We start from the raw sequence: 13,394 nt of genomic DNA on the forward strand, positions 1-13,394 counted from the left end.
TAAATGGGTGTGTCAGTTTCACTCTGTTTTGAGTCTGCTCACGTCGAGAAGTTCGACTTCCCCACTTGTTGTCAACGTGAGAAACAACAGAGGCCTTTGACTGGAATCGCACTGACACCAGCTCATCACAACCAAAGGAGGAGGGCAAAACCTCAACGCTTTTCAAGTAAGAACGAGCCATCACTGGCAATTTTATTGTCTGTTTTTTCATTTAGGATACAAAAGGAATGTACAAATGATTAACAGACCAGTGTGTTATTACGAGGAACTCAACTACAATGCAATCTGCAGTATGGACACTCACACAACTCCAGTGTCCGGACTTTAGTTTTTCAATTTGCTCTCGAAATGGTTAAGACGCCAGACCGATGAGCAAGTGGACACATTGACTAGGTAGGTAGGGAGGGAGGCAGGCAGACTTCAATGAATGCAGGTGGCATTATGTACACAGACAAACAGGAAACTGAGAATTTTGAACTCTGTTGTACGGAGATGGCTACAATTCTCAAAAGACAGCAGCAAACCTTATATAGATGAGTAGGTGAGTAAGCATACACATTTGGAATAAAGTAAGAGCCCAGAGCTACACTTTAACATTGGCCCTGAAGGCAACATGAATATAAAGGAATCCAACTGGTTTAGCAAGATTTTTGTTTCTTTTTTTAAGACAGAGAACATGTGAGGCTTATTGCGCCACATCGCTTTTGGAGTCGTAGTCATAAAAACGGAAGTTGCCCTCCGCAGGCGTGCATAAACTTGTGGGTGGTATTCTCAGATCATGCCAAAGTGGCCGTAGGTGGTGAGTGAAAAGCTGTAGATGCGCTTCATTCAGGCAAGGAGTGTAGATGACAGCAGACCAGAATCAGACAGTCGAGGGCTTTTGTCAGCAGGTCGTCTCAAACACTGAGCCAGACGGCAAGGGTCACAACATTGCGGCAGAATGCACTTGTGCAAGGAAAGATGTCTTTCTAGACCTGGGCTGGGCAAACTTGTTGATAAGCAGGCTGCATTTGGTTAGAAAAATAGAAAAAATTTGATACCATGGCAATACATGAGGGAAAAGGTCATGTCAGCGCTAGCTTTTTTTTTTTGTTTTGTTTTAATACATTTATATAGCGATACTGCGATTGGCTGGCAACCAGTTCAGGGTGTCCCCTGCCCACTGCCCGAAGATGGCTGGGATGGGCTCCAGCCCCCCGCGACCCTAATGAGGATAAGCGGTACGGCTAATGAGATGAGATGAGATTTATATAGCGCTTTTCAAGTCAATTAAGACCCCCCAAAGCGCTTTTCAATATGCTTCACATTTTCCCTTTTTACACACTAACCGATAGCAGTGTCAGGCAACTACCTGCTATCGGGGGCATCAGGAGTTCAGTGTCTTGCCCAAGGACACTTTGACATATAACTCAGAAGAGCCGGGAATCAAACCTGTGACCTCTTGATCCCAAGTGGAGAATTTTTCTAGACTAGCATCTATGGTACACAATTAGGATCAGTTGTACCAAGTTTTTGTGAAAAAGGACCCCAAATAAACATGCAGACATCTGCATGTACACTACCGCTAAAAAGATTTTGGGTCGCTAAGAACTGTCCTTTTTTTCAGGAAAAGCACTGATATTTTTCCAATGACGATAAGAAACTTATGCGAAATAAGCCCCATACATTGTTAATGTGGTAATTGACTATTTTAGCAGCAAATTTCTATTTTTTAATGCAATATCTAACTAGGTGTATAAAGGCCCATTTCCAGTAACCGCCACTTTGGTGTTCTAATAGTACATTACGTTTGTTAATTGCGTTCGAAGGCTAATGGTTGATAAGAAACCCCGTGTGTAATGATGTTAGCAAAGTTGAAATAAGAGGAGCTGGTTCCCGGAGCTATAAAACTGACAGCATTATGCTAAAAGGACTAGGGCGAGGGATAAGGGGGGGGACAGATCGGCCGTGGGTTTCTTTTATTCCAGGACGAAAATGGCGAAAATAAGAAAAGGACCGTTTCAAATACAAGGCAGCACGGCAGCACAGTGGTTAGCGCGTGTGCGCGCCACAGTTCTGAGGTCATGAGATGGAACCTTTTGTGTGGAGTTCGCATGTTCTGCCCGTGCATGCGTGGGTTACTTCCCACATTCCAAAGACATGCATGTCAGGTTAATTGGCCAGTCCAAATTGCCCCTAGGTGTGAATGAGCGAGTGAATGGTTGTCTGTCTCTGTGCGCCCTGCAACTGTCTGACAATCAGTTCGGGGGGTTCCCTGCCCACTGCCTGGAGATGGCTGGGATGGGCTCCAGCACAAAAATAAGGAAAAGTAAGTTTATTCGAGTAAATGTAAGAATTGCACATACTTCCACGCACAATAAAAGGAGCTGCAATGATGATTTTAGCCACAATGTGGCGTCAGCATACAGAATATTTTGAAGTCACTTACACCACCTTTAGACATTCAACTTGTTAATACTCTATGTATCAAAAACTCCAAATGCAATAATGGACCCAGAAGTGGGATTTTCTTGGCATGGATTATCTTGATAAATAAAACACGTAATTTAAGAAATAGCAAGTTAAGAAAATTGTCGCAAACTATGATTCGGCCAAAATCTACCCTCATACTCCTGAGTCGTCACAAAAATATCTGAAAATCAAGGTAACCGGTCGGGCTCAGGCCGGGTCGGGCTTTTTAGGCCTGATCTTACGTCTAGTTGAGAGCAACAGGTCACAGTTGTAAATTTGTCTTTGACGCTCTCGTGGCAGACATGTCCCACTCACCTCACACGAGCATCAAAATGGAGGAGAGTTTGCCTCTCAACACGGTGCCAGGCTCAGTGGAGACACGAGGCCTCACATGGAGCGAGACAACGTCAGCGAAGAATTATTTCAAGAAAGGTTTTTGTCCGTCCCCCTGCTCCGACGACAAATATTACAGGAAGTTAGCGGTCTGCAGCATCATCTGCGGACTCTCCTGCATCGGAATCAAAGCGCTCATCAACTCGGTCAAGGTACACGTACGCAACATCAGATGAGATTATCCGGAGAAATTGCTTTAAATTTGGATTCATAGGGTATAGAATCTAAATTGCGAGTGACAAAATCACCCAGGTAGGTGGGGGTGAAGATCCACCACCAGAATTAGTCCAAAATAGTCTCTTGGTCTCAAGTATCATCATGAAGGAGAAATTACTCAAAACAGAGGAAAGTGTTTTAAAACAGTAAGCCACTAATATAAAACACGGGATTTTTTTTTTATGTTTAAAAACCTTCAAGGTATAATAGAAATGCCCAAAATTGAATCTTCAACAAATATAAATGTTGCTGCAAAGGTTGGTTTTCGATTTCTATACCGTTTTGTTGCCGATTGAAAAGAAGATGATCTGTAACAATTGTCTGTTAAAACAGTTTGTTGTCATAGCCCAAGAACTATAGTTGAAAAAAAAAACCAATTATCTGAAGACGTGAAAGTTTGAACATCATTTGAAGCCGAAAAACGGCGTCCAGGTGATAAAGGTGCTGTATCTGTCAAATCAGGAGGATTCTCTCAGTACTTGTGAACATGGAAACCAGTACTATCAGTTTTATTTAGAGGAGCAGTTAACTAAAAGCAGGCCTGGAGAGGTGCCCAAGACACCCCATCGGAAGTGGTGAACCAACAACCATGGCGGTTGAGGGATCCGTGATACCGTGTGATTATATTGACATAGCTTATTTATTCTTCCTGCAATTAAAAAAAAGAAACGTCAGATTTCAAATTTATTGTTTGTGAATAATTCAAGATAATAGTATTCTGATGTTGTCCTTTTTAAAACGTTTTAAACAAAATGGCAAATGACAATGGTTGTGTGAAAAGATATGGACCTAAAAATTTACATTAGATCCTGTTATATAATGTCCTGTTACTGTAGTTTTACCGAAAGAACAATAACGGCAGAAAATAGTTGTTTTTTAATGTAGGCTCACAATGCAAAATGTCATTTTTCAAATGCCTTCACTTGGGAAAATGAGGCCCTAAAGTCTGATATTATCTCAATCTTATCCAAACTCTAAGCTTATAAATCCTGTTTGCGTATATGTGTGACGTATAGGCTCCAAAACAGCTCAACTGATTTTTACTCAGTTGTACTTTAGGCTTCTGGGAGTAAGTTTTCTTGTCAAGGGACCCCCAATAAATACCACCAAAATCAATAAACATCTGCTTTCATGTACAAGCTGCTCTGGAGCAGCCATACGGCTTTTTGACATTCCTTGGTGGTTTCCTGGCGCTTTTTCAACAAACCAAGGCCCCAACAACCTCACTCAAGTAGAATGCCTGGCAACTCCAAGCCCAGGCCATTATGCTTGTGACATACATGCAAAGGGAGCTGCTTCCTTCTGTTCTCTTGCAAATACTGTACTAAACTGTTGAACCACTATTGTTGGCGTACTGACTTATCTGGGCCTTCTTAAAGGTTCACAAATGTATCGCACGCAGCACCTTTGTTAAATCAAAACTTCCCGATGCGCGTGTATGCAAATTATAGGCCAGGGAACGTCTGAATCAATTGACCTGAAAATTTACTCAGTTATACTTTATACCACAACTGGGTACTGCAGCCCCCAACACTAATCACTTCATGCAGCCGAATCCAATCTTCTATTGACCCTGCAATGTTGAGTTATTTTGCTTGTTTTACTCAGTTCCAATTTCTTCATACAGTTTTAAATTGACACGTCACCTCCCCCCAACAGGCTGAGAAGGAGCAGAACCAGAAGGCATCCGTCAGGTTTTCGCAACGAGCCAAAAGGTTTGGCATCCTCTCCATCGTTGCTTGGATCGCCATCCTGGTCCTGACGCCGCTCCTTATAGCATTCATCTCATATGTGATCACGCTGCGAGACTGAGGAGGCAGCAGCCACAAAGACAATCCTGACTCCCACAAAACACGTTTATAAGCAGACATTTATTTATTTCCCGTTACAAACACAACAAACGAACAATTACGCACAACCAATAAACAATATGGTAGTATTTAAAAACAAGGTTTCTATAAAAGTTAATAAATTAGCCACCAGTGTAACAAAATAAGCACCATTATTGCGTTCTATCTTCCTTTGACACTTTGTTGTGCTTTTAGTACAGATGTTGTGATAACTTTATTAAAAAAATGGACAGTTGAACAAAATTTGAACACCCAGAACGTGTTCAAGGCCGCCTTATTTTCTTGAGCAAGAAACCCAACTACGCACCAACAAAATGACAACAGCGACACGTGAATAAGTCGAAGAGTAATAAATAAGAGCTGCCATAATTGTCGTGGTCTTGTGGTAAGATCGTAACACGAGTGCTAAGGCGAAAATCAACAGACGGCGTCCGCCTGGTCGCTGACGAGCCACAAGTCTAGCTGCTTCAGTTTAGCGCACAGAAGTGAGTCGGCGTCGAGTGGGGGCAGGGGGGCCGGGTTACCATCGTCCTTGGCGACTCCCCCTAGCCTCCTGCGGGACAACGCGTTGCCAGCACCAGCCAGAATCTTTTTGGGCTTCCGGGCCTCGCCCGCCTCCGGGAACTTTAGGAAGCGTTTAAGACGGGGCCGGCCGAAGCAAGACTGGGAGCCGTTGCGGCGGTTGAGAGGCACTTCGAAGACAGTCTCCAACCGGCTGGAGCCAAAAAGACATCGTCGGCAGTTAGTTCACACAAATTGAGCTTTTCAACCAACTAACCTGAAAATCAACAGCGATTAGTACAGTCGTACCTCTAAACGAAATTTTTGGTATACAGTAATCCCTTACTGTATAGCAGTTTTTCATGCTTTTGTTACTTCACAGATTTTTACCGTGCATTGCGTTTTGCATTCTGATTGGCTAAAAAGTCAACCCGCAGCTTTTCTGCCTGTGTCCGCCTATGTATCAATGACATTGCAGTCCGAGTAGGTTATGTGGTAAAACAGCTTGGCTAACCCACATTACATATGTGCAAATCTTTTTTCATTTTAAGTTTCTTTAAGGCCATTATGTCTACGAAACTCTATAGACCAGGGGTAGCGAACAAGTTTGACACCCAGAGCCGAAATTTTTAACTGCGAGAGTCAAAGAGCCACACCACGCATTGAACATTTGAGACGGTCTTTTTACCTGGCTTTTCAAAGTGCTCAGTTTTTGCTTACGTAGTTCAGTACCTTTGGGAAATTCCGTGTCAATATTAGCATGGGCTGTGCTAAAATGACGCTAAAGTCTTGAAATGGGATATCTTGGTACTGCATAATAAACCGAGTGACATAAGCTATTTCCCATTCTTCCTGAAATACACCATGTTCATATTTCCGTTTCGCATTGCATTTTGCCATTTTGACCATGAGGGTAACAGTCTGCACGCTCATGAAATGTTTACTTAATTTCCCATCATTAGATGTAACCTACGCAGATGATTGGCAGTCAGTTATGTGTCCGGAGCAGCATAAAAACAACAAATCTGCCAAATTAATTTCAAAATATTATTTTTTATTCGTTATTAACTGTGATGGATTAAAGTGTGTTTTAAGAGGGGAAAAAAAAAAACTAAACATGAAACGAGGCAAAGAGCCACAGTATATAGAAACTAGACAATTCCCGCGGCAATTGTAAGAGTTGTGATTGATCTGGCAGATGTTGGTAGAGAACCGGTAGCGTTGAGTTGTTAGCATTATAAGTTAGCATAATGTTTTTAACTCAGAGAGATGTATTTGTAATTTAACTTGGTTCACTTTTTAGCATGTTACCATTAGCATAACTCATCAACATGAGTCCATTAGCATAATTTGTAAATATGAAGTCGTAACAATATTGCCATTACCAAAATTATTTAGCATAAAAAGGTGGCATTTAGCCGTTAGCATAACTCATCAACATGAAACCATTAGCATAATTTGTAAATATCAAGTCGTTAAAATATAGCCATTACCAAAAATTTTTAACATGGAGTTAGCATTTAGCTGATAGCATCACTTTTCAGCATGTATCCGTTAGGATAACTCATCAACATGTGCTCATTATCATAAATTGTAAATATGAAGTCGTTAAAATATTTACATTACCAAAATCTTTTTAAAAAGTTAGCATTTAGCCGTTAGCATCACTTTTTAGTATGTACCCATTAGCATAACTCATTGACATGACCCATTAGCATAATTTGTAAATATGAAGTTGTTACAATATAGCCATTCCCAAAATTTTGGGGCATGAAGAAGTTAGCATTGCGGACAGTGTTTACAGCTAGCTTGCGGTAATACTTGGGCTGGCTGTGCCAGCCCAACCCATTGCGGACAGTGTTTACAGCTAGCTTGCGCTAATACTTGGGCTGGCTGTGCCAGCGCAACCCATTGCGGACAGTGTTCACAACTAGCTTGCGCTAGTACTCGGGCTAGCTGCGCCAGCCCAACTCGTCACCAATAGTTTCTAGAGCTAGCATGAGTAAGCATAGCTTCAACCTCTCATCCCTAATACTTGGGCTGGCATAGCCAGCCCAACACCTTGCTAGCGGCGCACATAGCTGTTAGCATCCTCTCGCTAGCATCCACTCTTTGGAATTCACCATTTACCCATGGTTAAAGGTAAGGTGGGTCGGGCCCCCTCAAGCCACCCTGGACAGTCCCTGCTTAGTCCTTACTAACCTCTGAAAAAGCACTCGTTTCCATGACTACCCATAGAAATGAATGGGCCCATGTATTCCGGATGGGAGATTCTCAAAACCCATTATTCCGGATGGGGACTTTTTTTGGTCTCGTATCGCTTATCCGTATCGTCGCAGGGAAGTCCTGATCTGGCCGGAATTTTTGGTATACGAATCGTTGGGCTACTCCAAAGTCTTTGGGAGGAGAGGCCCGTCAAAATTCAGCGGAAGAAGATAGATATTTAATAAGATCTCGGGGATTATAATAGTTGTGCCTGGGAAAATATATGGTCTCTGTATGAACACAAATTGGACTCATTCATAACGTTTGCCAACGACTATAGATCAGGGGTCGGCAACCTATGACATGCGTGCCAACAGTGGCACTCAGTGGCATGTAAAAATAATGATTTTTTTAAAAATGTGCATTTTTACCCGGAAGACATTTTCAGTTGTGCGCTGTGTTAAGAGGCTTTACGGTAGCACCCCACCTCTTCTGCTCTGTCTGCGAGTGTGTGTCTGCACAGCGACTCACAGAAAAGGACAAATCCGTGTTTTGACCCAGCCATAGAAAAGCTGGCGCACGATAAATGAATGAATAATGACAGCTCCTTCAGCGAAAAAAATCTCGTTCTTTGACTGACGACTTGTGCAAAAAATGACTGTGCCATTTGTGCATTATGCCTCGAGAGCGTTGTACCTCGCACATCAAGTGTTAAACGTCATGACGAGACGAAACATGAATTCAAGGGGTAGACATCAAAACGTGCTGTGTCCAGGTACGGCAAACAAACGGACCCTAAAAACCTTTGTCACTGCTAAAAGCACCACCACTGAAGCAAGTTATCACATTGCTCACTCCATACATAGCAAAGCACAGAAAACAATTTATATTTTTGATTGTAGTTCATTGTTGATGAAGAATGGTTGATTCTTGTGGTAAAAAGTTGAAGTCATGGATGTCTAAAGCCCTCTTCACATGTTGCTCACATTATTTTTTTAGTTTATTGATGAACAAGAATAGTGGAAGATAAAATGGTCATTTATACGATTTCAATGTATATCCATGTTGTATATCCGGACTACTGGATATAAAAAAAAAAAATGTGCGAGTCATTGATCTTGGTGTGGCACACTGATTTTCAAGGACATTTGAAAGTGGCACTCCACACCGAAAAGGTTGCTGACCCCTGCTTTAGATAGTATGCTTCCCTCCTTAAAAGTCCTTTATGAGCCTCAATTGTTTTGTGGCTCTAAACATATCATTTTTGTATTTTCCGTAATGTTCACACGATGGCAACAAGGTATGGTTTGAAATAAAAACATAGAATCCTGAAATCAAAAGGTTATTTTTAAAATAATAATTTTACAGTACAGTATTTGTAAGAAAAAAACGGTTATAAAGTACACTACTTTTATTTGTTAAATAAATAGTTTTGCCAATCAATTGGGTTAATTATTTTGTTTCAATGTATAAGAAAATGTTCAATAAATTTATAAAATTTTCGACATCACGGGTTCTGACTATCACAGAAACTTTTTGGAACACAACACCCGCTAAAAGATGGGGATTACAGTACAAATTCCATCAGCGACAAAAAACTTGCTCGCTAATGAATGAAAATCCAATTCACGAGTAGTCCCAGAGGCTACCACTATAGACCGCTAAAGACTGCTCACTGCCGTCAGCATCTTATCCAGTTTGCCCAAGCAAACTACGACAGGAAGATAGTCAATTATTTTTGTTTGTAAGTTATAGTAACTTTAGTTTTAAGTGATAAGTGCTTACGTATCATCAAGACTTTTGTCATCCTCAGCCAATTGATCCTCTTATTAATGATTGCAAATCTTTCGTACTAAGCGATAACAAGCAAGACAGACTTTGCTTTGTTGTCTGCTACCAGTCACAGATAATCTGCATTACAGTGAAATGGCCAAAATAGCAGACATTTTCCCTCTGCATAAAAGTTGCTATACAGCGTACACAATTTGGGAAAAAAAAAAAAATAAATAAAAACAACAACGCATAAAATACCAAGAAAATGAATACATTGACAGGTATGGCATCTCCGTAACTCCACCTTGAACCCCTCCCTTCCTATGAATAACACGCACAGACTTGTTAAGGCAAGTGAACCATGGTAAGTGCTCATAATAAACTCCCATTTTGTCATCATCATCATCTTATTATTGTATTTTTTTATGTTTAATAACCATTTGAATGTGCTTTATAGCTATTCAGGGTTCACTTAGAGGCTTTAGGAAGGACGGGACCGGACAATATCGTTTTAAATTATCTCATGTCAGAAAAATTTGCCCCTTACACAAGCAATTAAACCTATAAGCATGATCCTGGAACCAATTAAGCTTGTATGACATGGTACCACTGTAATTCAGAAGATTCAGAAGACATGTTAGCTCACTCACCTTTCAGGGAGTGTGCTGAAGTTTTTGTTGGTGTAGATTTCCTCCAAGCTAAACTGTTTCTTCTTCAATCTGTGGAAAAAAAAAAACATAAAGAGGGGAGCCCAATGCAATCAATCAGCATTACTCAAGATGTCCGTACCTGACAGCTTTAGGGAGGCCCATGGGCGTTAGGTTTGTCTGGGGTTTGGGCAGCGCCCTCCGAATGCGAATGGATGACACCTTGCCGCCAATTCCATGTTTCTGTGACGGGTGTGTTTCAGTTCGTTAGCCATATTGTAGAGGTAAGATCTTAAGCACAAGCCCGTGTAACACCTGAATTTTGGCCTGGGCCAGGCCCAAAATGTCAGTCATTAGCCACCCTTTTTTGTTCTACTATGTTTATCTGCCTCCTGCACTCTTGGAGTGCTAAGCTAGATTTTTAAGGCTATATTGCTGCCGAGGTTTACGGCCCAACTTTAAACCCGTCAAAATGACGGACGGCCTTAAAATGTTCCCGTCAATGAAAGAAAATTGTCAGTTAATGTAACGTTTGCAGACACAAAAATAAAAGATTTAAATGTTTAACTTCGTTTTTGTTACAAAAGACAAGCTTTAATAAATCAGTTTTCTGCGCCCCTGTGTCCTCACAAATAAGACCTGAAATTTTGCTTTGGGTAGGACATGCAAATCAAGTTGACCTCTTAATGTTCCTTTCAAATTATCCGAAAATCCCGATCCAAGATGTATCCAAAGTGAATTGAGCACCGTTCTTGAACCGTTTGAGGATATGGACGGTTTTTGTCTTTTGAAAAGTAACACTGCAAATGCCACTGTCATTTAGTAATCGAAGTTGGAGCAGACAAATAAAGGTTTTTATTCTCGCCTAGATTTTTTTTTTTTTTGCCTGCAAGAGTGTAGAATGGGCATCTTAGCTGGAAAATAGCTGGGGCAATATCATGAAGCCTTACCCGTTTCCAGGTCAAAATTGATTACAATCTAAAGGAACTCAACTTTGTATACGACACATATTTCCAAAAGTATGTGGCCATTTGGAGACAAACACTTTATAGCCCTAACAATTTTTGGACATTGTCAAACGGGTTGTTCATGTTTGACTTCTTTTTCCAAAAGAGAATCACTGCACACTTGCGCGTGATAATCACGATTAAAAATGGATCCCATGTAACATTTAGGCACGTTTATTTTCGGCTCTGATTTGAATATGCCCTGTAAATTATGTTGTTTATTTCCTTGGCTAACCAATGAGTCAATCAACATTTGAATCAGTCACCATTAGCTACAGATTTTTTGAAGCCAAAGTTTTTATGTCCGTTATTTTAATACAAGCATTCATAGGCTAAGGTAGGTTAAGGACCGTGAAAAAAAGCTTGCAATTGGCAGAGAGTGGTGTCAATCAAAAGGTCTGAGGCTGAAGGCCATATTGGAAATCATTTGATGAGTCGGTTAATTTTCTAAGGGGAATTACGGAGTGAAACAAACTGATTACAAAAATGACAAACGACAATTGATGGAAGAATGCTTCTAGGCAGATTTGTTTGCATTATCATGTTTTGGAGTTCATATTTTACACGGTTGGATTCACTGGCCTGGAAGTAAGGAGTGCATTTTTGTGGGTAATCTTATCGTAAGCTGACAACGAGAGCACTTTTTGGATTGGAGCATTTAAGGGTTAAATTTGTTAGGCTCAGGGCCAGACAAATACCTGCAAGCCTAGGTCAGCTGGATTTTTTTTAGGCCCAATCTTGCAGCTACATTATCGAAACACGTCCTGACCAAAGATGCGCGGCGAGGATGCCTACCTTGAGCTCTGTGTCAGACAGAGACTTTTCTTCTGGCAGAGGACCTTTCATTTCGCCAAACTCGAGACAGGAGGACGCAGCGTCCTGGTCATCCTCACTGGATATTATCTTTACGCTCCGGCTTGGAAGCGTACTTGCACTAATGAGAATGTAGCATTTTATTTCTTCTTGATTCAAAGAAAATATTTTGTCAAATTTAAACATGTTTACGTTTTTGTACATTGTTTACCAAATATAATACAAACTGAAAATAGCATACATACATCCATTCATTATCTGCACCGCTTATCCTCACCTAGGGTCGCAGGGTGCTGGGGCCCATCCCAGCTATCTTAGGGCAGTGAGCACGAGCACACAGAGACAGACATCTCAAATAAAATGTGATTCATCTTGTTTTTTTTTTAATTAGCTTCATTCAATGGCATTCTTGGAATGTGTCCATTTGTATGTTTTTATTAAAAAGTCAAAGTAGTGAGAAAAATGCACGAATCAAGCTCTTTTCTTCAAGGTTTGTGATAGAACTTGGATGTATTAAAATAACAGCAAAATGTCTTTGTCAAATTTGGCTTAAACTTTAATAATTTATTCAGTGAGTTTGTTATTTTTGTAACATATTTAATTAACGTTTTGAAAACAAATCGATGTTTTGTGTAACAATTGGCCCAACATAGCTTTTCACTAACCTTTTATCTTATTTGACTGTTCGTGAACTTTGCATCTTCTAACTAGATTGACAACGTAGCTGATCACAATGGGTACACCTAAGCCTCAAAGGTAAAACAGTAAGGATTATTATCATGATATAAATTTTGCCAGGATAAATTAGGAACAAGTTTTATTAAGTCCATTTATTTGAACTATAATCACACATACCGGACGATACTTTACCTTGATTTGCAAAATAAAAATAAAACATTGTCCAGAAAATTCATCAAGTTTCATAAAAAGTGTTAACATTTCAAAGCAGCTTTTGTAATTTTCATAATTGCTCATAAATTGTTCTTGGAAAAAAACAATAAAAGCATTTCCCCATTTATATAGATTTTAATTCATTTTCCGTAATACCAGTACGAGCTGACATTGACAAAAAAAGTTACCCCTATGAAAACTAGTTGTAAAATGAGCATGTTATGATTTATTTTCAATGTACGAGAACGTTGAAAATAATGTGGTCACCACTTAGGCATGCTAGTTAGCTGGCGGCTACAGCGCGGGAGTATCTAATGTTCTGAGAGAATGGCAATAGTGCACCTCACAGTGTGAAAGGGAAATAACACGGTCATTTTAGTTAATTATGAATTGAAAATCGAAATTGTTCCAAACTTCTATGCCATATCTACTTCTGTATAACAATTTCTACCCGAAGGTTTGGTACGTGTTATGCACGAAGTTTTACGTTAGTACTGTAGTAAAGCAATGATTGATCAGCCAAAATACTAACGCCGATTATATTTGATATGACAGGATTCAAACCCAAATTGTGGAGGCGAGTGCCTCCTTGTGAGTAAGGGCTATACAAATAAACATGGACTTGATTCCTAACCACCAGACCACTA

At 40.3% G+C, this 13,394-nt stretch overlaps 2 protein-coding genes across 4 annotated transcripts in view; one reads left to right on the forward strand and one right to left on the reverse strand.

The window, feature by feature from the left end:
• On the forward strand, positions 1–6,246 carry LOC148374086 (uncharacterized). The gene is made up of 3 exons (XM_088332176.1): positions 1–166; positions 2,752–2,996; positions 4,720–6,246. Exons 1-3 carry the CDS (start codon positions 4–6, stop codon positions 4,870–4,872), a joined length of 561 nt encoding a protein of 186 aa, XP_088188302.1. The 5' UTR covers positions 1–3; the 3' UTR covers positions 4,873–6,246.
• prr14 (proline rich 14) overlaps positions 4,913–13,394 on the reverse strand; it is a 24,319-nt gene continuing 15,837 nt past the window's right edge. For all 3 annotated transcript variants that reach the window (XM_088332146.1, XM_088332156.1, XM_088332165.1), the window contains 4 exons: positions 11,839–11,977; positions 10,179–10,279; positions 10,040–10,108; positions 4,913–5,625 (listed from right to left, as the gene is read on the reverse strand). In XM_088332146.1, the coding sequence (XP_088188272.1) occupies positions 5,328–5,625; positions 10,040–10,108; positions 10,179–10,279; positions 11,839–11,977 (607 nt within the window). In that variant the 3' untranslated portion in view covers positions 4,913–5,327. The remainder of the gene's footprint in view (positions 5,626–10,039; positions 10,109–10,178; positions 10,280–11,838; positions 11,978–13,394) is intronic.

Source organism: Urocampus carinirostris, chromosome 1 (assembly GCF_059441175.1).
Source record: "Urocampus carinirostris isolate Australia breed hairy pipefish chromosome 1, RoL_Ucar_1.0, whole genome shotgun sequence".
In the NCBI taxonomy this organism is placed as follows: Eukaryota; Metazoa; Chordata; class Actinopteri; order Syngnathiformes; family Syngnathidae; genus Urocampus; species Urocampus carinirostris.